Source organism: Oreochromis niloticus, linkage group LG7, assembly GCF_001858045.2.
Source record: "Oreochromis niloticus isolate F11D_XX linkage group LG7, O_niloticus_UMD_NMBU, whole genome shotgun sequence".
In the NCBI taxonomy this organism is placed as follows: domain Eukaryota; kingdom Metazoa; phylum Chordata; class Actinopteri; order Cichliformes; family Cichlidae; genus Oreochromis; species Oreochromis niloticus.
The window spans coordinates 52,400,551-52,425,473 of NC_031972.2; the positions used below are offsets into that span (position 1 = coordinate 52,400,551).

General features: G+C 44.0%; 1 protein-coding gene across 2 annotated transcripts in view; it reads right to left on the reverse strand.

Moving 5' to 3' along the window:
* roraa (RAR-related orphan receptor A, paralog a) overlaps nt 1–24,923 on the reverse strand; it is a 189,081-nt gene that overhangs the window by 7,295 nt on the left and 156,863 nt on the right. For both annotated transcript variants that reach the window (XM_003440430.5, XM_005470722.4), the window contains 8 exons: nt 7,696–7,781; nt 5,925–6,066; nt 3,584–3,979; nt 2,821–2,942; nt 2,583–2,715; nt 1,495–1,602; nt 391–501; nt 80–192 (listed from right to left, as the gene is read on the reverse strand). In XM_003440430.5, the coding sequence (XP_003440478.1) occupies nt 80–192; nt 391–501; nt 1,495–1,602; nt 2,583–2,715; nt 2,821–2,942; nt 3,584–3,979; nt 5,925–6,066; nt 7,696–7,781 (1,211 nt within the window). The remainder of the gene's footprint in view (nt 1–79; nt 193–390; nt 502–1,494; nt 1,603–2,582; nt 2,716–2,820; nt 2,943–3,583; nt 3,980–5,924; nt 6,067–7,695; nt 7,782–24,923) is intronic.

A 24,923-nucleotide genomic window follows, 5' to 3' on the forward strand; every position in this document is an offset into this window, starting at 1 on the left:
GTAAGATTACATTGCTACAACAGCAGGGAATTCCAGCTTTCGGGGATAACGGATGAAGTGTTTTCTGTATGCACTGTACCTTTGTAAGTATACCGTCCTCTCTGTGGTTCTTCTGCAGGACGTGCTGGAGGGCCAGTTGGATCTTCTGCTGGAGTTTTTCCACCTTCACCTTCTCCTGCAGCCAGGACCGGTCTGGAAGGAAAATAGTCACATCTTTATGTGGCTGTAAAACACATGTGGGGCTCTTCAAAGCCAAACACGATTCATGATTCTTGCAGTGCAAGATTTTAATTATCAGAAAAAAACAGGATTGCAACAGTCTGTTCATTATTGTGGTGAACGTATGTTTGCCTTTTTTTCCCCTCTCTTTGCACCGTGAATGACACCTACCAGCAGACATCAACACAAAGGCGGAGAACAGGGCGATCTCATCCTCAGACAGGTGCATAGAACACAAGTTTTTCCCAAACTCGAAGACGGAGCTGATCAAGTCGTCACAGCCTGCCACAGCAAAGGACAGAGAGAGGGGGCTTAGGATAAGGAAGACCAAAGAACAACATTCACTCTTGATCTTTATTGGGAGAGAGGCACACGGGGAGGGGAGAGGAAAGGGGGAGAAATGAAAAAGAGCGGCGTGCTGACAGCACATGGGAGCGTCTTAAGCAGAACAGGCAATGCTTTTACTGAGTTTTGCCTCCCAGACGAGTCACTTTTGGCAGTTGGGTGGCGTTATGCAAGCCAAAATGAGGTCACTATTGAGGCTTTTAGTTAAATCAATTATCGGAGATAGAGAGAGACAGGCGGATGCCACGGCAGCTCGGGAAGCCCATCACTCTGCCTCCCCCACTGTGGACCTCTCTGCACAGAATTCATAGGACACTGGTATACTACACACACACACATGCTCACTCGTATACAAACACAGTGATAGTGAATGCAAACTCACAATGAGAAACAGAATTCTGCACTTTTTCAGCCACTATGGGATGCATTTACATTTTTTTTTTGTCAAAAGGTAGCTGGAAAAATCCACGGTGGGAAATCTTAGCAGTAATATGGCAGTCTGACACAAATTCTATTTGCTTTCGCCTGAGATGTTTTATGTCAGGCTATCAATGATAGTTTTGATAGCACTCTCCCTAAAGACACTCCGTCTGGCTTTATTTATTCCACAGTTACAGGAGCCATATGCAGCAGAGCCTCACTAACATCTCTGTTCTACCATAAATAACCGCTGAAAAGACAGCAATGCCAGGTGAGGAAGGGATGAGTGCTCAGTGTTTGCTTCGAGGCGTTCAGCATTGTGCAGAACAGAACAGCAGACTCTAATTTTGGCTGTTACAACAAAGAAATGAGTAATACACTGTAAAAAAAAAAAGTACGATAAACACACTCACACAAACACAGCAGCACAAAAATACACACATGCACAGTCATTCAAATGCACGAGTGCACACACACACACACACACGTGCCTAAACCCACTCCACTTACCTAATGACTTGAACACATCAGGTCCAGCATATTTTCCATCAAAATAGACTGTGTTGTTTTGCGAGTCAAAGGCACGGCACATTCTGACAAACACAACTTCCAAAGAGCCTGTGGAGACAGACAGGAATAAGATGCTGAATCTGAGCTTTGTTATTTCTTTTTTTTTATCCCAACAGTTACACATCAGTCAGGCCTGCAAAACACATGATTTAGCTTTGTGCTAATCTTCTACAATATGACTAACACAACCACTTTGAAATAAAGAAGCCTGCTGTCAGAGTGAAGAAAAAAAAAATTGCCTCTGCAGATGAAAACATCATCGACAGTAGGCTATTCTTCCATAATGACATGCCTGATAAAAAATTGTACTCCATTCATTGGTGACAGTGCTTATTCATTCAACCTTTATTTAGATAGATAGGTGTTTATTGTGTTGTATAATTTGCACCACTCTGTGGGAGTGGATAAGAGGATCAAGAAAATGTAACTGAAGCCATTATTGCCTCCAAGGGAGATGCTACTGTTTTAAAATGTCATGTCTGACAAGGGATCTCGCTCTGTATTTCGTTACTCGTATGGGCTGTGCTAATGTAAAGAAACACCCAGGGACGGACCCGGGAGAGCTGTTTGTTTGCTGGATGTGAGGTATATGTGTGTCTGTATTTGTCTATAAATATAGGTGACTGTGTGCAAAGAGCCGTAGCGGGGTTATATATACACAATTCTGTGAGTGCATCCTCTTAAGAGAAGTTTAAACAGACATCGCCGGTGCTTGAGAAAAGGAGAGTGAAATGGCGGCAGGCACGATAGGTATTATCTGAGCTCGGGAACACATGACTTATCTAATGCCGTGTCTGCCTTTGTTATGTATGTAATGAACGGAGGCAAACGGGGAGAGACAGAGACGGTGAGGGAAAGCAGGCGGGGTGGGGTCTCCTCTCTGTGACACTGTCTGTGCGTGTGAAGAAGAGGGCTTTGTGCAGTCAGGTCAGCTACGCCCTTGTGACAATGCCAGAGGAGGGGGGTGGAGGGGCTGGTAGTGGTGGGTGAGTTTGACGGCAACAGGCCATGTTGACAAGCTGTCATACCTGCTTTCAGCAGCACTATCTGATCGTTCTGACACAGCTCCATGAAGCCGTCGATGCGCTTGGCAAACTCCACCACATACTGAATGGCCTCTGTTATTTTGATAGCGCACAGCTGCCACATGACTTCCCGGGGCTAAGAAAAGATAGGACAGAGAATGGGTTATCTACTTTAAAACAATGGTTCTGATTACTGTAACTGCTGTGGAGACCCAGAAAGGGACAGCGGTGGTAAAGCTACCTTGTTCTGGTAGCTCTCCACCTCCTCTTGCAGGAAAGCCTGCCAGGTCATCTGCTGCAGCTCCTCTCTCAGATACTGACATGTCTCCATGTGTGACTTAGAAATGTTCTGGGCCAGGTGTTCTGAAACACAAGCACAGTCACAAACCCGGAAGATCACAGTTGAGATTCGAATGTTTCTCACAAGGCTATGTGAAAGTGAAGACCTCACTGATGAAATATGCCACAGGAAAAGAAGATTTATTTACTGAGCCTTCATGAAGGAGGAGAGGCGGATACGCGTGGGCTTTTTTTGACTGGGAAAAGGCTTGTTGACATTTCCTTTTACTGCCTGCAGGAAGCTCATAGCTTAAGGTTGAGGGAAAGCCAATCTAGTTATGACACAAATGCATGGAAAGGAGGAGGGGTGCCACGTTACTCACTGAAACAAAGGTCACATTTTCTCTGAGAGAAATATTGAGTATAAGAATTTAAATGGTTTTGAAAACACATCTGTTAAAAGGAGTTCCTAGGCACAGGGGAGCCTAAAAAAATGATTTCCCCAGACGCCTGCCCTGCTGGATCCTGATTGGCCCTAATTAATGGAAACTAATTACAAAAAAGAGGCTCTTTTAATGAGTGTTGGAGATGAGTCTCCAACCTCCTGCTATTTTAAGCAACCTTTGTGTCGTTTGCCCCACGGTTGAGTTGTTCCCCCCCTCTCCTTCATTTTGCTGTCTCCTTTTGCCTTTTGCCTCTCCCTCTCTCTCACTGCTGCTCCTTACCTAGTTCAGCCATGGACACGGTGGGGGAGGTTTCCCCGTTGGTGAAGGAGCAGTAGGGGAAGAAGCCAGAGCCTGGGGCAAAGTCGCAGATGGGCTCCGGCTTGATGCCGTTGATGTCCAGGCCTGACTGGTCAGGAGATGGCTGAATGTCCAGGTAGAAGCTGCTGACAGCCGAGTCTGGTTTGCTGCCATCAGGAGTATGACCATCCATGTAGCCGCTGAGGTCATCGTGAAGCTCCGTGAGGCCATTGGCAGAGAGGCCGTAGCTAGGTGTGAGTGGCTCCGCCTCCCCAGGCTGTTGTTGGTGGTCACGTTGCTGCTGCTGCAGCCGGTGCTTCTGGACCTCAGCGTATAGGCTGTCTCGCTGCTTCTTTGACATCCGACCAAACTTCACTGCTGTAATTAGCAGGACAAGACAAGTGTGAGACTAACAAAACACTTTCTATCTTTGCATCAAGTAAAATAAATTCACTAAATTTTATTTACTAATTGTATTCACAATCAAGTGATTGTGAACCACTACTAGCTTTACTAGTGGGTTGGGCGTACATAGATTATCACTGTTTTTTCAGAATCAGTGTTTTTATCAAAGCACTCTCCCCCAAATGACTTACCATCAACCAAGTAACCAATTAAATAATGAAATAAATAAATATATTGTTAGTTATTTACCGATTCACCAGTTTTGATCTGATTTGTACTGTTTTGATTTGCTGTAATTTACAGTCAAGCCACTTTCTCCCCTCTCCTGTGCTCTCAGTTTCACCATATGCTTGCTGTGTCAGGCAAAAGCTTGCCTACACTCAAGCTGAAGAAAACTTGCATTCATTTCAACACTTCCCCAAAGCAGTCGATCTAGGGGAAAACACTGAATACTATTATTTTTTTTCAAACCTAGTATAAGATTTTAAATTATATGGCATTCTCTTTTGCCTCATCTTTAAGTATACTGACACTCGTCTCTAGGAAATACAGTGGAATTGCACAGACTGACTTTTCTCACACTTTGGGGAATTTTTAGGGAAGAAATTTCAAGTCCTAGGCAATTTAATTACCCTTCATCTATAAACTGTGCTTTACTATCAGAGAGCAGCACACCACATATTTTAGCCACGGGTTATTCCCGTTAATTTACAATGTATTATATAGGGGGGGGATCAGCATTAATTATATTAATTTTGAAACTATTATGAACAGCTTCACAAATGCAGAGGTAAAGGTGGAAAGGAACCAGAGAAGCTTATCAGACAATCAAACAGCCCAAGTCTCTGCTTCCCACCTTAAGGTTTCCAGACTAAACATTGATGCTGTGAATGAGACTTCTTGGCCGGTGTTCTGGGGGCCTGGCAATAAGTCAGCCGGTCACAGTGTGTGTATGTCTGTGTGTGTGTATGCACAGTGGAAAGTGAGTGGAACAGCAGAGGAGAGTGCGGGCAGATGGGCTCTGGTGTGTTCAGTGAAGGTAAGAGTCACCTTCTACTGTCCAGAGTGTGTGTTTATACATGAGTGTGTGTTCATACGTGCATTTAATAATGTATACTGGATAGCTGCGCACACGTTGCTAATGCACTTCTGTGTTAATTTAATATGTGTGCATGTGTGTCTATGAAGTTGTACCAGTCTCTTTGCTTGTACTCCGTTCAAGTTTTCACTTGTCTGTGCACATCCCTCTGTGCCTTTTACAGAAAAATGGCATGGCTCTGCTCTGTTCTGATAGAATCTCTTAAGCCCAGTCTAGTTTGGACCAGCCTGGCACAGCAGGAGCCCCTCTGCACACACCCCCACCTGTGTGATCCCATTACTGCATCTCAGCTGCAGCAGGACTAATGACAACCTCTAACAACCTAGTATTTCATCAAACCTAGTTTCTATCACAGCAACAAATTAGGCCCACAGACATAGCGCTCACCTACTACTGGCAGAGAATGAACACAGACTGACAGCTTAACATGTTCTCGTGCCAAGAATTCCTTTGGAAATGTCTGTTGTACCCCTTTGAGAATAACGACATTATCTCATCTCATTCCTACAGATTTTCTTTGTCTCTCTAGTGAGATTCAAATACACAGCTGCTAAAAGATATAGACTAACTTGATAATGTAAATTAGAGCTGCTTCTCAGTAAGTTTGATATTTTCACTGCCACAAGGAAGCTCTTTTTGCTCCCTTCACGGGGAGGTCAGTGTCCAACAGCTTCCCTGAAGCATCGATCCAAAGGCGGTTTAGCGGAGCACACCTTTGCCCACACAGGAGCCTGAACCGGGGCTCTTCACATCTCACCACTCACCATGCCACCCTGCTAAATCCACCCACTTGCTTCTCCTCTTCCATAGAGCACTTACCATCTCGTGACATGCCCACTGCCAGGCACTTCTGCAGCCGGCAGTGCTGGCAGCGGTTGCGGCTTGTGCGGTCGATCAAGCAGTTCTTCTGACGGGGACAGGAGTAAGCTGCATTGCTCTGCTGACTCCTCCTGAAAAAGCCCTGCATTAAACAGAGGACGGACAAAGAAACAGCTCGGGTTACTGGAAAAACTTGTGTGAGTGAAGTCATGTTTTCATCTCGAAGGATCAATTCATGCCCCATATCAATAGCACGGCTGTAGCTCAGGTTGTAGAGAGGTTTGTCTGCTAATCATATGGGTTCAATCGCTAACGTCCTCGATATGCTGAAGCTTCCTCGCGAAAGTCACTGAACTCCAAGTTGCTTCGGATGTGTGCGCGTGAACAACAAACACTGTAAAATGCTTTATAGAACCAGTAATGTTAAAAGGTGCTTGTAAAAAGTGAACTGTTTACCACTGTGCTTAACATATTACTCATTGACAGTGACTGTTTCCAAGTGGTGTTTTTAAAAAAAAATTATTAATATGAAATTGATATATAACAATACTACCGTGACTATATTTTCTACTGTAGTATTTTAGGAGTGCTGCATTTCAACAGTGAGTACAGCATGAGGGTGTTGTGTTTGGGTAGGAATGATAACAGTGGATGGTATTTTCTACAGTGGGGTTATTAGTGTTGATTAACGCAGCACTGGCATGCGCAGTGTTAAAGGATTGTGAATGCACACCGACCGGATTCCTCATCCTTTGACTTAATGAATTGATTCCAGCACATCATTAACATGCCCCACTCTACTGCTCCATACACATATGTCTTAATTAGCTGCTCATTGGCTGTTTAATTACAAGAAAACAGCTGACAGCTGCCAAGTTGCTTTATAATAGAAGCCATTATGGAAACCGACTAAAACTGCCAGTGACAAGCAGCACTCTTTAATAATGCTATGATTTATGGTCCAAACTTTTGTACTTGCACATATCATTAAAGGCCTCTCTGCCTGGACTAATTAGCAGTCATTAAAGATAGATTTCAGCAGTTTATTCTTTAGTGTTTTGTCCCTGCAAGCTCCTATGTGAGGGAGAAGAGTGCAGGAAAGGAAACTCTCTATGTCCCTCTCTTGTCTGCCTCTCTCTCCTTCTCACACACACACACACACACACACACACACACACACGTGCACATATATAACCAGGAGCAAACAGCAAAGGTGCAGGCTGGCTGAGGAATGCTAATGATGTGCCTGGTGACAAGCATGGGGACAAGAATACACTCTAAGCACAAAATTCCTCTCACTGTGAATGGTTGGTGCATTTGAAACAGTACAAAAGGTGGCTTCAATAGAAGCAACACACTGTAGCAAACAGCCAACAATCTGCTATAATTCAAAGCACTGTGCTTTTGATCATTTTATTTCAAGAAGAGCAGGCTGCAGCAAAGGCAAAAACAGCAAAAGACACGTCCCTGGGAGGGAAAGGCAAAGCAAGGCAGAGGAATGACTTTGTCCTACTAATTGTGGTTTTCTGTGATGTCCTCTGCGGTGCTTGACCACTTTAATGATCACACTCCACGTGTCTTTGCTTTGCAGTCCCTCTCCAAATCGTCGCAAAACTTCAGCAACGTTTTCAAGTGTATTTTTTCCTCGCAAGCAACTTTCGGCACTTCCCCGGCATTCCCAGTCTTTCCTCTTTCAGCTCTTCTGTCCCTCGCGTGCACGCAGTCACACTACCTCCCTTGGCACAAACGGGTTCGGTCTCTTGATGCTTACCTTACAGCCTTCACATGTTATCACGCCGTAATGGATGCCTGATGATTTGTCTCCACAGATCTTGCAGGGAATTATTTCGATTTGAGCTGCGGAGAAGAAAAGGAAACGAAAGAAGAAGAAAAAAATAAATAAAAACGTTGCTGTCACAAGTCACCGTACAACACCCTCACCATGGATCCATGTTGGTACATGAAAGAGCACTGTGCTTCTAAAAACATCTCATCCGATGGCTTTGGAATCTTCACTTCCACAGAGCATTAGCTGAATATTTACCGATTTGATGTGTGTGTGTGTGTGTGTGTGTGTGTGTGTGTGTGTGTGTGTGTGAGTAAGCAAGGAGGCCATTTTAACTCCTCACAAGCAGCAATGTAAACAGAGTGTCATTTTGGATCCTAAACACAACCTCTAGAAGAAGAAAAGTTACCCATAATCCTTAATGTACTACAGGAGCACTAATATTGGCCTTGTATTACGACAATGACTCATTTAGCCACACGAGGAGATGTTTTCCTCGCTGGAAAACTTGACTTCACGAAGCCTCGTATATATTTCAGAACCATAAAAAACCCAGGAGTAAATCCACCGTGGCCACAAAGAATCATAACATGCTCGCTGTGCTGGAGGGAGCAGCGGCAGCGGCTGCATGTGCACCTCTGTATACGCTACAGAAAAAGGGTTCAGTTGCGGTTTGGCTGTGGTGTTGTGCTGTTGACAGGCCTGTGATTCACCCGCCTTAAGAGGACAAAAGCAACGAGGGGACAGGCCTCATCCATCGTTGGCCTTCTCCTCAGGAGCCGACCACAGGGCAACACAGCAGAACAGACAGAACACACAGACATCAGAGACACAGAACTCCCAGCTCGTCCCACTGCTTTCAGCTTTATCACTGCAGCCACTGATGCTACCATCCCTCTCCACCTCCACCCCCACCCCACTCCAGAGATCTCTATCTCAAAGCCCTCCTCCACATCTCTAGCATCTCAGTCCCGCCATCCCAACAGTGCACTACAGCGCCAGACAAACGCCACTATCTGATCTAAATCGAGGAAAGATCACCGCAGGACACAATCTAATGGTTTTTGGGATTTTTTTTTTTTTAACTAACCAACCTGGAGCCAGCCAATCACGGTGCAACGAGTTGTTGCAGCACAAGTCTATACCAATTAGCAGAGGAATATTATGATTTGTCCTGCAGGGATGAAATAAAAATTATAATATTTTAAAATATAGTGGCACGTTCAGAGTGTCAAAGTGTTACATCAGCCTCACCCCTCTAACAAGGCCTAACTGTCTACTACAATGCCTCAGGTCTCTTCTAAAGACAAGAAGCTTTAAATATCCCCTTCAACACCTTAACAACCAGCCTCTTTAAACTAGTTTGATCACATCAAAAGTACTTTTGTGGGGTTCAATCCAGAGATCCCTGCCCATTTTAATCAGCTGCCTAGGAGCCTATAATGTGTCATGTGGATAATGTCCTTGTCCCGGAGGCATGCCCGGGAGAGGCCCTTAACACACACACTCTAATCCACTAACCCGGGAGCCACACTCTATTCATTCAGGAATCTGTCTGTTCTCCTCGCACTGCTGGAGTCAACAAGACCAGCCATGTTTACTTGGAATTAGCCTACATTTTAGCAAAATGAACAAAAGGGAGTGGTGGAACATGCACAATTAATTCTCCTCCAGACAACACCTCCTGTGATTTGCGATTCTCACATACAATAGAGGGCACTGCACCTCATCGGCCCGGATTAGAGTGAAATCCAGGCAGGAGGCGGGCTTTGACAACCTAACTGAGAGGGTTAATTCATAATTAATCTTCTCCTTACTGTGCACAGTTACTTGTTATTTCATTTAGGTCTATCTCTGTATGAGTGCACTCTATTGTTTGTTTTTGTGTTCTCCCCGCATGAGCATTAGCAGTGCAGTGTGTTTCGACTCCTTTAGCATTTTCAGCCTCATTACTTACATAATTTGTTCTGACATGCACTCACAACAACTGAAGCGTGCTGTAATTATGACTAGCTGCGGTTATGACGAACTAAAGGTTGTAGTGGCAGGCCCCAGCCATTGGGTGGCAGTGCAGGGCTGTAGCTATGGTTGTCTTGCCAAGTTAAGCCAAGCTTCCACCCACCCTATCCAGCCCACAGGCTTTTGGCTCTGAGCTCCAGCCTCTGATAGCTTCAGGCTTAGGCTGCTGCTAGCTTCCCCCACCCCCACAGCATAGCTATGAGATGCCTTCATCTCTCCTGAAGAAGCGGAGCTGGCTGGGCGCTCACTCAGGCCTGACAGAGGCTGTGCCACATCAGGTGAAAGCAGTGGGAGTATAGACACAGGGGTGCCAGGCTAGGCAGGGCATACATTCACACAAGCATGCCTCACATAGCCCTATCTGCAGCATGAAGGCCCTGAGTGCACACAGTCTCACCAGCTAACACTCTTCTCCCTCCACCGCTGCACAGGCCCCTAGATGTTCAGTGCACTCAACAGTAAAAAGGGTTTGTCTCTGGACCAGCTGAGACAGGCTCCATAGCTTCTTGTAGGAGAAAAGACATCACTTCGAACATATAGTTATCTCCACACTAGGCTGAACTGCTTTCATAAAGAAAGGGGTCAAGAAGAAATGAGCAGTGGCACAATGGAGATCAAATACACCATGAAGTCACCTAAATCATCAGTCAATATTTGCCCCTTTGAGTGACTGGTCATGAGGCCCTAAGCCACACTTCAGACAACTGAGGATGATTTGAACTGAATTCACAGAGGGGACCCAATCAAACAGAAAGGCCTACACTTATAAGCACTCCCAATCTGGCAGTCAATATCTATTGACATGAGCTGCGGTGTTAACTGCCTCTTGGTGTGAAACAGGCAGCTGCTGGCTCGCTTGAGCTTGACCAGTGCAGTGCCACTGATCCCATTCACCGCGCCTGCCTGCCTGCCTGCTTGCCTGCCTCTCTGCCTGCCACTTCCCTGTCAGCCAGCCCTGCCTGCTCTGTTTACGACATCAAAGCCAGGCACAGTTAGACAGGCAGTCATGCTAAAGTCCATCCCAGCAGCCTGCTGCTCCTCACAGCACTGTGAGATGGCCTCTGCACGCAGGACACTTCAGAGACACCTGCTGAGATGCCAAGATTACGTTTGAATCACACCACAGCACAATCTTACCACGGATAAGACCATAAGGGTCGTACAGCGTCTCAGGACTGTATACAGCATTTGCAGCGAGGTGCGGGTGGGCTTGGGTGATAGGCATGGCAAAGAGAGCAGACAGTGAAACAGAATGTTAAAGCTTGTTCTTTGTCTGTCTGTGTCTGAGCAGTTCAAGGACACTGATTCACAACACTAGCAGGCCTTTTGAGAGGATGACGTGTCACTCAGAGCACATGTACAATGGGGCAGTGAGGCCTCCGTATGCTCACCCAGTGCCCTTCACTGTCTTCTTCACAGCCCTGAGATCATCAGCCCCTTTAATAAAACTGCAGCACACATTAACAAGGACCAGGAAACGATCAGTCAACTCTGACCGCTCATAACAATTTACAAAGTCCACGCTAACAGTTTACCGAGGCTGCTTACTCGCTGCCTAACCACCGAGTATGCAGCTATTAGCAGACAGCTTTCTGCTATTTTGCTTCTCATCCGTAAACTCTCTGCATACTCATTCACATGATTCAGTTTATTTTGAAAAACCCAACAGGATCTTGAGCTTTATTGTGAAAGGTTTACGTGGAAAACAAACAAGCGGATAGCGGAGCCACGCGATGGTTTTACCATCATTGTTGCTAACGACAACACGTAAATACAGGCGCTTGTCCGTCTGTAGTGTGGTTATATTAAATATAAGAAAGAGAGAACTTTAAGAAATTAATATAGCCACTATAGTGACAATGAAAAATAAATAATATATTGTTGTAAACAGTTTAGTTTGCAACACCACGAAACAAACGATAGACGTTTTTATATCGTCATCCGATATATATCGTTATATTGAACAGCCCTAGTATCAGATATAGACTGTATTCTTGGCAGATGTAAACAAACCATTAATTCAGGTAATTCCTTGTTTTTTTTCTCCATATTATTCACCGTAACATGCAGATAAAAAAAAAACATAGAGCAACTGAAAATCCTACAGGCTTGTGCCAAGATGGAAAATCACTACTAGTCAAAATCTCCTGGCTGTTCCCACTGAACCCTTGGACTACTGACATAACGTTGACGGATTAAGATTATCCCTTACATTACAGACCCATGCCCAGGCCACCATCATAATGCTGAGAGCTTAACCCATTACTCGATTGGACCATTAAATCATTTTCCCATAGCCTTCATGTGATAGATGTGTAGAATAAATTAGGTTTGAAACCAAAGCTTCTACGCTGCTCCGTACAGGAATACATTTTTTTATTTTTTGTGGGCTCATTTACAATGTACATCACTCTGGGAAAAAAACCCAACAAAAAACAAAAAAAACCCAAACATTGGCTTCTCTATGTGTGACAGCCGTGTTGTGCTGACAGCTGTCAATGACAGAGTGACGCAAGCCAGCGGGCTCATGTCAGAGATTATGTAAGGAACTGGACAGGGCACAGCATTATGAGCAGATTAGCAAATTCTCTCCCACACATAACAAACTGTGCTAATATATTATCTTTCTAAAATATTTAGCAACAAAACAAAACAAAAGCTTATGGGGATATCGGCTCCCAAGACATTTATACAAAGCACATTTTCTTACAGAGCCTTCAAACGCGGTCAACACGCAAACACCAGAGGCACTGAACTGTCTGGCAAATGCGCACTAAGCAATGTTCCTCCATCATTATGCGTCTATTTATTTTCCTTACATGAACTTCCCATTTGGAAATGGAGATCAGCTGTCGGTTGATAAACAGAGTCTTCTCTGAACAGATTCCCGTAACAGTCAGATCGAGCTGTAGAAAGACGACAGCCTAACAAGAGATGGAATCAGAATTCTGCCTCTTTTTATCTGCCAGGGCTCAGCTGTCATGTGAAGTCACACAACACAATACTTTTTTATTCCCATTTATGCAGCAGAAGAAAGGTTATTTGAATGTCAGCGGCAAAGGACAGTCATGGCACGGAACACAGGCAGAATAGTATAAATGTGTTATTTGTTTAGGGATCGGAGGCAGTTGGCATATTACCATAGTGCTGTTCTAATGGCATTTACTGGTCGGCAGCACACACACATACACAAAAACAACCCACAAACCTGCAGACCTAAACTCTATATCATCACTGTGAAACAGCTTCTATTCAACCTATAAATATACAGAAGTCATCAAAAATATTTGGACCAAAGGGATTAGCGTGAGGAAGGACATAATTGACACATTTTGATGTCTTTATGCTGAGTTTTGCTAATTCCCCCCAATCATTTAGCTGCCTAAGCTGTGATCCCACTTCACTAGAGACCAGCTATATCTGAAGACCTATTCCAGTTTCAAAAAAAGAAAAAAGAGGAGGCTCTTTAAGCCCTTCCCTATTATTCCTTCATAGGAGTGCAGTGACTTTAGCAAAGCTCAGGTCTGGACCATTGCCCTGGGCTGCTTTTTGGATGAACTCAAGCATACATCTCTGTGTTTGTTTGTGTGTGTGTGTGTGTGTGTGTGAGGCCTATTAATATTTAACACTGCCCAACTCCAGATGCCTGTACAACACAGCAGTGCTTCTCTCTTCATGTATCTGCCTGTATTTACTTGACTGTTTTACTGAAGTGCATTCTGACACCCTCTATGAAGGGGGAGCAGGAGAGAGGGGAAGACGTATTCCCAAACCACAGCACAAGACATCTCTCTCCATGTCTCTTTCTCCACCGGCGTAACAGTAATTTGGGCACTAATTTATGTGTTGTTGTGACAAAGATTGAGGAGCTTCCTGACTGGGAGTCTGCTTTCCTGCACTCTAGGGGAAACAACAAAAGCCTGGGTTTACTGAGCAGACGAGCACCATGAAGGGTAGCATGTGTGCGGCGCTCTTTTCCCCTCCCTTGTCTTTCCCACCTGAGCTCAAATCTCCCCCCCACACCCCATCACTCTTTACCCCCTCTATCCATCTTCCCCCCACATATTCCCATTTCGTCTGCAACTGTAGTGACAAGTGAAGTTGTGCCTCGGTGCTGGGGACCAGAGGGCACGCCCCTTGCGTGCGCGCAAGCGTGTGCACATGAGCATACATGTGCGCCTCGGAGAAAGGCTCATGCTGTTTGCTTTAATGACAAAACACAACCGGTACGACAGAATGCACTTATATATAGAGCCACAAAAAAATGCATCACAAAGTTGCAAAGTATTTAGTTCATTAAGATCGCACGTCATCCATCCTCGGTTATTATGACGTATATAAAAAATTAAACTCGAGTAAATGTGGATTGTATGCTTTACTCACACGTTCTGCAGCAAGTCATTGGGATGCATCGAAAGTCAAAATCACTGAGGCTCAAATCACACAGGGCCAACTGATTGACTGGTGCAAGAGCTGCTGGTTGAATGATTTGGTTGAGGATCATGTGATGTTTGGAGCCTGCATTCTGACCACTTCAACTAAAGGGGCAATGGTTAAAGGCTCGACTGTGGTACAGTGCCTTAGTTAAGCACCTCTCAGTCCCAAACCTCCCTGCAGCGATGGCAGCCGAGTAGGCTCTTCCAGAAAAAAACTCAGGAATATATAAATAATGAATCTTTCAAAATATCCACTGCAATTACACGCGGAAACCTTTACATAACAACAAAGAGTCTTGTTCCAGTGCACCAGGGGAATTTGCTGCTGCCACACTGCGACACACCACAACTTCCTTCCTCCTATAATTGCTGTATTAGTATGCATTTCTGTAAGACAACCAGGATTCTGCTGGGGGTTCTGAATCGAATCATTCTGCTGTTTCACACAAAGAAATCAAAACATACACTCACACGTGCGTTTTTCGACATTTAAAAAAAAAAAGAAGAATATTTGCTCACTTCAGTTCATTAAACATTGGGGGTGAAGCAAAGATGTAAAGGGGAAAAGAGGAGGGAAGCTGGAGGTCCCATCTCATGCTGCTGCTCAGGGTCAGTGGGTCAGAGGCACACAGCCAGAACACACATGCAGAGCAGGCTGAATAGTTCAGCTGACAGTAATTGTCCCTCTGTGGTCTGCTTAGGAAAACATGTTTCCAGACAACGCGGACTGGCTGCACGAGCCAGATAGTAATCATGATCTTGATTTGCTCCATCGAATGGGGAAGCTCGGCATAAGCCTCCAGATATGGCTCGAGTCAGTATTTCCACTGGAGCTGACATCAGCTGAAGCAACCTCTGGGCAGGAACACAGCACAGCAGTGTCATAATACAATATCGCTTCAAAAATTAAATAAAATAGAATAAAATCTCAAGAGAATCCACACTGCAAGTCATCCTTTCAAAATAAAGTCAAATTTTTACTATTTTATTATGCCATGCAAGAACAAATTAAACCGCAGATAATATTACAATACAAAGATTTTTTTTTTATCCCACTACCCACAACCTGAATTTAAAAAAATCCTTTTAATAACATCTGTTGTGACTGCCACATTTGTCAGCTGCTGGTGCTCTTTACCGACTCCAGCAGCGGACAAAGACGAACGCTGTTGAAACGAACCAGATAAAAGCACATGCTTTCGCCGTCTTGTGACAACGTGCTAAAGAAATGTCAAAGTAAATCCCAAAATTAAAAAGTCATGTTGCCAAAACATGTGTAGGGCTGTTTGTCTTTGAAAGCTATTCTAGTCTATTAGTTTAAAAAACGAATGCTCCGCGTGGCATCTCCGTTACTCAACAACTTTCACAGCAGGGCTGATGAGCACTACCTCTGCCATTCTGCTTGAAGGTCTTTGGTTTTCATCAGCTGAAAAAGAGCAGGCAAGGACAGGGAAGATGAATGACATCAATGGCCAGCCGATACTTCCAGGGACGTGTGATTGAGACAAATGAGCCTTGTTACATTAGCTGGGATACTGAATCCTGCTGCTCAAAGATCCAGAGCTTGATAGAGCTGAAACTAGAGGCACCCAACCTTTCTACAGATCACCGGTGTCATGGGGCCCGAGAAGAAGAGCTTTCTCAAAGTGCCTGCTTCGCTGGGCTCACTCACTCCCCCCGTTTTTTTTTCTGCTTTTCTCTTGGACCGCATTTGCTTTGCTCTATTTTATGCCCATGCACCCACACACACAAACACACACAAACATTGTGGCTACATGGCCTTCAAAGATTATTTTGGCCTTTTCTAGGTGCAGATGAAAGTGAAATACAGCCATGATCTAATCTATATACAATACACTTGAGCATTAGTGTCTATGAACACTTCCTTCATTCATTATGCATTCCCACTGCTACTAAATGCACAAAATGATTGCACTGACATTGCAACAATCCAAAATATATTTGCATTGTTGGCCATGATAAGCAGACTGAGGCAATGAATTTTAAGGGTTCTGCTTAAGTGTGAGCACACTGCTGTGTCCCTTTAGTGGTAATCATGAATGCAAGCGAGCGTCAAGTTACACAGTATTTGACAGGCTTGTAGGAAATTAGGCGTATATTCCATTTATATATATATATAATGTAGTGATATCTTCTTATAATTGCTGTGCATCTGAGCCCTACAGTTAGAGACTATACTTCTTCCCTTATGCCCTTTAAATATACATTTTTGAAAATACACTGCCACTGAGATCATAATCAAGTGAATTAAATCAGTTTTCGAAAAGCTTACATTTGTCCCAAAAAAGGGTTTTCAGTCATCTTTGCAGAATATAAAAATAAAATCTGCGATAATCTCTGTGCTGACGGTGGAGGAGCTGCTGAGCAATTTCACTGTCATCCTCCTTTCCTCTAGATGTAACAGACCGTATGAAAGGCATTCCTAGACGACAGGGGTGCACAAGGAGTACCTACTGCCACACAGAGTTCATAGACTGCTTACAGCGTGTGAGGCACATTTCCCCCCCTGCACTGCTGTTTTCATAGTCCTACAAACACTGGCCTGGTTTTGTTTAACATGGCAGGATTAAGCAGCCATGCGCAAAGCATGCTTCCCTCCTTGCACACTTTGCTTACAATGGAAGGCCTGAGCGCTCTTTGCTACCTTTTGGTGAACCAGCTTCCCTGACTGCTGGTGCTTTGGTGCTCTAATCCCAGGCAAATAAACAAGTGCCAAGATTAATGATTGCATAAACGCGTCCCCAAAGCCCTGGAATAACAGTCGGCTCTTCAGCCTGTTCTGCTGCCATGCAAAGGCTCTCAGAGTCAGCTGACAACCTGTATATCCCTCTTCCCTTCCTGCTGCCTCAAAACAGCCAGGAATCGTCTGTGCTTTGTTGCTTCATTAGCGACAGGAAGCTGTCAATATTTTCTACGTGAGAGAGGGTACGCAACGCTGCACTGGGAGGATGCTTCTATGCTAGAGCATAATAAAGGGTCCTCCACAGTTCTTAAGCTCTTCACTTCTTACTTCTTGTTGCTAATCAAGGCCACTGCACAGCATGTCTGGCCCTCAGCGCCTGACATAACAACCCCGTCTGTCTGAGGCCATAATGAAGGCAACATGATAGGAGGAAAGTGGAGGTTCTGGAAGACTTTTGATTAGTTTGTCACCCTCATCAGGACTTCTAAAACACTTGCATTTATGACTTCTTGTAAAAAAAAAAATGCAATCTAGTAGATATTTAGGAGGACATTAGAAGTGTGTGTGTACAGAAATAAATCACAACCCCAACAGACCAAAAACGGCCATTAAAATGACATTAGGAGCATGGTTCATCCTCTCATTCCTGTCATTCCAGGTCTGTGACGCTAAGATGAGCTGCTTTATGATGAGGAGGAAGTAGTGGAGATGGGGAGAGCGAGAGGCTGTAAAAGAGAAGTTGGGAGGAGCAGTGCAGTCCACTAGTCCAGGGGCAAGAGAGCGTGGGACGTTCAGATGAAGTGGGAGGTCCCACTCCAGGAGGTTGCTCCTAAACATGAAGGCAGAGGCAGCACCCCGCCTAATGAGGGGTGAAGTGGAGCCCCCTGTGGGATCCCCTCAGGCACATTCATTAGGAGATGAAAAAGCATTTCCTGCGGCAGAGCAAGTGCCTGCCTTAGCTCGGACATGTTTAATTTAGGGCCATATGAAAACAGAAGGCCACACTGCTCAGGTCTGCTGTTGTCAGTCAGGGGGAATCAACACCCCATATGGCCAGTAAGTCAGAGCCAGGATAAATGCTGTGTGCAGAATTGAATTATGATTTTTCAATTCCTGTTTTCTTTTTTTTTCGTCCTTTGGCTTGGTTTCCACCCTTTTAGCTTACAACGTACATATTATTAAAAGGTCAAGTGCACTGACACTTTCAACTCTGGGTAGAAAATTCATTGTAGACAGGCTATTATAGAGAAAATGTGCGTCTTATCACAAGTTTCATTTCCCTCAATGCATTGCATTTGGTTGCATCTTTTTGGCTCCAGGCAAAAATAATAGATTCGTTTAGCCAGTGGTGGTTTGTGGAAGGATTATGGTAATGCAGCACTGAACGCTGCAAGCGAAATACAGTAAAAAAAGAAAGTGCTGCAGTAAGAGACACAGGAAGAATATCTGAGAGGTTAATTTATATGATTGCACAAATCTGCATTCACAAATGCATCCTGAAAATCTCATATCGCGCAAGGTGCACTGTTTGCAGAGACAACAGAAGAGACAACTGCTTCTTTTATTCCACTGTATGAACAAGGGCATTACGGTGTATCAATCCACGGTGATTCGGATACATGTCCGCTTATCACGGCCGCTTATCCTTGTTCCTGATGAATCCTCACATTTATTAAGGCTGTCTTCTTGCCTTGTTAGATATGTATAACCAATCTCCTGTAATTAGCAACTGCTAACCTTTGGGGTGCTAATCCCCCGTGAATTGTGGATTTGTACATCAAAGCCCACACTCTCCCATATAGCTGGTGCTTGAAATTACACTATTTGAAACCTGCAATTATTTGTATAGCATGGATGCATACAGTCTCCTCTTTTATGTCTCTGAGAATCCCGTGGGTTTGCAGTAAAGAATCCTTAATCCACTCCAGTGGAATCCAAATATAGAGTTAACACCAGCTTCCCAAAATTTAGATGCACAGCCAAGTGCCTGCTGAACACGTAAAGTGGAGAAAGCTCTCTCTCTCTCTCTCCCCCTCTCCATCTTCCTCTCGCCTTCTCTCTTTTGCATAGTTAAGATTGGATTCCTTTAGTGGCTTAGAAGCATCATATAGGAAACAACGGGGATTGCCCAGCGGTGCAACACAAAGATGCTTCAGTATCAGAGAAAGGCTACAAGAAGAATGGCTGTGTTGTCCTTTTCACGGGCAATACTTTAAAGTTAATGAAATAATCAATAGTCTTGCCTGTTGTTTAATGTAATCACATGTCCAGTCAACACAGTGAATGCTGTTTAGAGTCAGCTGCAATTTGTGCTCTCACCCTCTTCAAGGCTAAGCTAAATCCATTGTGCAAGAAGGGGGAGATTATACGGAGTGAAAATAACTGAGATAGCTTCCCACACATACACACACACAAGCACACACAAGTGTGCACGCAGACGCGCATGCAAACTCGATGCTTTTGCAGGGAGAACGCCTGAAGCATTTACTTTCTTTAATGAGAGACATGAGTCTCATGTGTCAGTGATGCACAGCATGGGAACAATAGGGTGGGCTTTAATTCCATCACTCTACTGTATTTATCCCTCTTTCTCATCAATACCTGCCAGTTAAGCAGGATGAAATAAATCATGTCAAGTAGACTCAGTCAGGACCACACTGCGCTCAGCAAACACATAGAACCTGAACTTAAAACTCGGGGTGAATGCAGTTTTACGCAGTCGGTGACAAATTTAGCGCACGGGTCTTAAGCAAGGGAATACAAGAGATTGTGTTCAGAGACAAAGATCATCCTTCCTGCACCTTCTCTAGCACGTTATTAAATAGCAATGAATTAACAATGATGTTGTTGGGTCTTTAGAGGAAACGAATACCTCGGCTGTCACCTAAGCCTCCCATGGAAATCTCTTTACTTACCCCAGTGAAACACGGATACCTCAGCTACACTTCTTTTAACATCTTAAAAGGCAACTAACGCTCCACCTTCTTACATTGTACAATAAGTGCATTAACAATTGGGCACAGTGCTTTTGAATGATATTGAAAACTTGACTAGTGTTTCTTTAAGTGTACATATGCCTAATACTGCTGTAAATCATGTGTAAATATGGCTTCATGTGCGAGCAGCAAAAATAATAGCCAGTGAGATCTTTCAAAGTCCTCCCCACATATATGCAATAACACCAGATTTATCATCAGATAAAAAAGTAACACATAAAACACTTCAAGGATTGGCTTTGAGCGATAGCAATAATCCTGCAGGCGGCCAAATTATGATTTATCTACTTTGGCTTGAGAGCACATGGGGCAGTATTGTATATATCTGTGGTAGCTGGGCTTCTCACTGTAGCATAGGAGCGACTCAGAGAGAATACATTTGGTGTAAAATTGCTTCATCTGTTTACAATTCCATTTGGAGTTTATGAGAAAGACAGGCAAACACAGCCTGATATATTGCCCCTGTGTCACGGCATGGCAGGAGCATCCACACAAAGATTCATCTCTCACTTAGAAGCCAAATGATACGTCTAATTTGCTGCAAGCACAGTTATTTTTAACCTCTCCAGCTGTCAGATAATGGAGCTTGACTGTCAGTGCTAGTGTGTGCAAGTGTGTTAAAAGGTTGCAAACTCTTTTCAATCTACCATTCCCTTTGAGGGAATTACAAAATGCGCATTCCCATTAGTTCACCTGATTGACATTGCTTCTTCTTTTATCAAAACCCGAAAAAAAGAAGAGAGTTGACTGAATTAAGATGGAGACTTCCAACAGCAATCTAAAAACAGTTTTCACACGAGCTGTCAAAAAATTATGGTGGCTAGAAAAACATCTCATAAAGTTCAGAAAGTGTTTTGTGGTTACTGACTGCACAATAGGCAGTATTATTACAAACCCGAGTGATGGTGTCTATTGTGCAGCTTGCCACAGTAAAATCGTGCATCATCACACGCTTCACCTAACACCTCTACAATTACAAGAAAGCACGTGAGGCTTAATATTCACAGCTTTTATTTCATTTTGTACCGCCACAAGGAGAAGGCCAGCGCCGCTGAACTGAGTGAAAGGGCCAGTTACGTAAGACCACTGGAAACTGTTCTTAATCAATGAACTGGCAGCTGACTGCACACTGGTGTCAGTGGCTTGGCTGATGTAATTTAGATGGACACTAATGGATTCCCAGCCTCGTCAAACATGGGTGTAAATCACAGCACTTTCACTGTTAAGGGACTTTTGACATTTCTAACAAGCGGCACTGGTTACGCTGCACTAACATGATAATGCAACAGGAAATATGTCCTCGAGGATATGCGGGCTTATGTGCAGTAACGTACAATAAAAGAAGTCACGTCAGTCACTTTCGGAGGAGTTGCATTGAGTGTGCCCGCGTTTTCAGTGATGCGTTTAAAACCACCACAAACTATGTAAAAAAAACAACCCAAAAAACAATGATTTTCCTCACACAGCCATCTCCATTCCTCTACAGTAAATAATTCCACTGTCCCAATAACCAGCTGACCTCTAATGTCCGCTAACTCCAGCTTAACAGCGCATTATGTAAGAGAAGTGAAGGGGACATGTGGGAACTGAACTCTGTTCACTTCTATTTGACCATGCGAGTGCAGGCAGCTGGATGTGCCTGCTTTTCTGCGTATCGCTGGGCTCTTAGAAAAACGTCTGCGGTGACACTTCGCACTGACCACCTCTGACTTCAGCTTCAGGGTGGCTCAAGATATGAACCTCAGTCATGGCACAAGCTTCCGTCAGCCGCGTGCCTATGTGGCTAGACTAAAGCTCAAGTAAACTGTTGCGAAACGGCCCCTTTGTGGAACAATAAGCTGAATTTGCTCTTGCCTTGAAATCTCCCTGCAAGGTTTTTCAAGCCCATCACGACTAAAAACCGCTACCATGTAGACAATGTAGCTCACCTCAAGAAAATACTTGGCCACAAATGTTGTATCTGGCCTGAAAAGCGCATTATTTGAGATTCGATTCACGCGATCATAAAGGACCTCGTTATTGTAGACGGGAATGCAAAGAAAGTGCTGCGCTTGGAGGAGATCAATAAGTAAATGTGCACCAAAATAAAAAAGGGGGTGGGGGATGGGGGGGGGGGGGGGGTCATATTTTTTTTTCCCCCTGCAAAATATTCATGCTTATCAACACAGATTTTTTGCAAATAGGCTGATGCGGTACAATGCTGCTCTTGCTCAAAAACCTGCTGAAATAGCTTTTATGTATTCTAACCAAGCGCTCGCACATCATGCTGTAGCAAGTGAGCAGCAAGTGTACTGTGTATACTTCCACACTGGCAGTGTTTCCTGTCTTACTACATAGAAAGCTAAGTTTCATACTCAGGTGCCAACAGCAGTGCTCTTAGTTACACAAGCAGCCGCTAATGGTGCCGGGTCAGTATTTGGGATCTAATCCTCAGAGGTAATATGATCCACCACAACAACTTTCTACATGTCGTTCTGGCCCTACAGGAAACATAACACTCTTTATGAATCGAAACAAACCACAAACACGGGTGCCGAGCAGGAAAAAAGATCTCTCCCCCTTTGCCTCCTTGATGCACAAGATTTATTTCTCTGCCTGTTCATTTGGCACAAACATCACCGCGTTACAAAAGAACACAAGGCTTGGGGAATTTTCTCGAAAACCCATTGCAATTCTCCTCCATGCTAGTTAAATTACAGAAGAAGTCACAGCAGGGAACTTGGGAACACAGCTACCAATCAACTGAAGCAATTCTCCTGGTGTGTTTGTCAACACTGCTGCCTTGTGTAATTGGCATAATTGTCAGGTTAGTGCTCGGAACAAACTGGGCGTCCTCTTGGCGAGTACGGTCCGTGTCATTAAAGGGACATGTTTCTGGAGGCGCTCCCGGGGACACATAACACGCGAGCATGTTGGAGCGACAGCTCGCCTGATAAAATGGCTGCCTCTTATCTCCACTATGCATATGAAAGGCTTATGCCTTCTCCATGACAGATTCTACGCCTCATCACCATGGGATTTGCCCAGATACACCAGAACAGAAGCTGGGAGAAAAACAATGTATCACATGTATAGCCTCATCTTAACACTGTCAACCGTTCATGTGTGTGTAGCCACTGTGCACGAGCACACATATTGAGGCTCGCGGAACGCAGCGCACTGACTCAGTACTGGTTTGCTGTGGATAATGAAATGTGTGTGTTTCGCTCATCAACAGTAATTCCCAGTTTAATGGCTGCATAGTCAACTTGGCAATCCTGGAGCAAGCCTCAATTATCTTGATAATCTGTAATGAATACTTGATATAATAATGATATAGTATCTATAATTACCATGATGATGTGGGGTAGAGTGTGGTGAAAAATAATCGTTTGTATCATCACCGCTGGGTAGCATCATTATTAATCTGACAGCTCTCATAAAGCGCTTTGTTTGTTTTCTCTGATTGCTCTTTTACTACCAAAATAAACAACTTGGCTCCTTTGAGTTACAGCGGCATAATTTGTTGGAACAGCAAACGCATTTATCTATAAATTTATTTTCAATTTGAGGTAAGCTGCAGTCATGAAAGCTAAATCACTACCAGGGAGAAGATTATTCTAATTACTAACCAGCTGTCGCACATGCTGCATGAGCACAGGATGTGTCAGAACACAGAGCAACCAGTAATCAGTTTCACAGAATCGTTTGAGCACACATTTACATCTTGCACACGATGATAAACATGAAATCGTCTTCATTTGTATGGTAATGTTGTAAAACTAAAAGAAGCATATGCTATAACACGGCACGACTGAATTTAGAAACACGAATTTTATGGTCAATTTGTCAATCTCAAAAGCCGAGTGTTTATTTGCAGCTGGAATAAGCCTGATGGTATTTTAGTTTTCATTCAGAGCATCGTCAAAGACATGTCGACTACCTGAAAGCACGGGAATGCAACTCATATGCTCACACTAATGTGGGTAATGTTTAGTTTTCAAATGGAAAGTGGGTCCAAAGGTATACTGTGATTCAGTCACACAGTAAGCTGAGGCAAAGCAGGGGAATTTTGTCATATGAAAGTCTGTCTTTTCCCAGCTACACTATATCTGAATAAGACCATAATGCAAGCATGGCTTGGTCCCTGGGGTTTTCTTTGCCATTTACACTGCTAGCGCTGCAATCCCCCTGACAGGCCTGTTTATGACTGCTCTGCTATCAGAGGGCTGAGCAGAGCCAGGGACGAGCCTTCATTAGAGATTAAAGTGACCGTCACAAAGTCCAAAATCATCACTGCTTCCCACAGCAAGGCGAGGGGAGACACTGAATGGGTTTAAGCTCATGCATCAACAGCAAGTCAGTATCAGACGGATCCTCTGTTTAACACAAGTTCCTTTTAAATTTCAATATGCATTCATGAATGACATTTAAAGACATTTTTTAAATTGGCTACAATCAGACTTGTCATATTCATGGCTTTGCTGCCATGAAACAGACATGCAAGTAAATACCAAGCATGACATTACCTTGCAAAGAGAGCGATATTTGAAGCAGGAACATTTTTGATTCCATAGCAGTCATTTAGCAGACAAACAAGGATGCTCTGCATCATAGGAGGATCAGATGCAATTTCCTGCATATTAGAGCTTTCATACATGATTTCTACTAACTGCAGAGCTGGGAGCCTGGCTGATTTGCCTTTAGTGGTAAAGCTTATACATCAAGTCAACCAGCCGCTGTACATTATGAATTATAATATAAGACAGAATACGTGCAGCTGGGTGGAAGCCCTGGCCTTTTGTTTTGACCGTAACCACTCAAGATGCTATTCCCTTCCAGGCATTATGTGGTCTGCACTCATCTGTCTATTTCCCCAAACTCTGCAAATTCACAAAGAGAGAGATCCTACTCCAGCACTGATAGTTTTTTCTGTGGGGGTAACACATTGATGTTTTTAAATTCAGACAATCTGTGAGTTCCTTTACACCTACACTGTAGGTAACAAAGAGCAGTGTAACACAGGAAATTATGGGAGCGAGAGAGGTTAAACAAAGCAACAAAGCCGTTATACACATT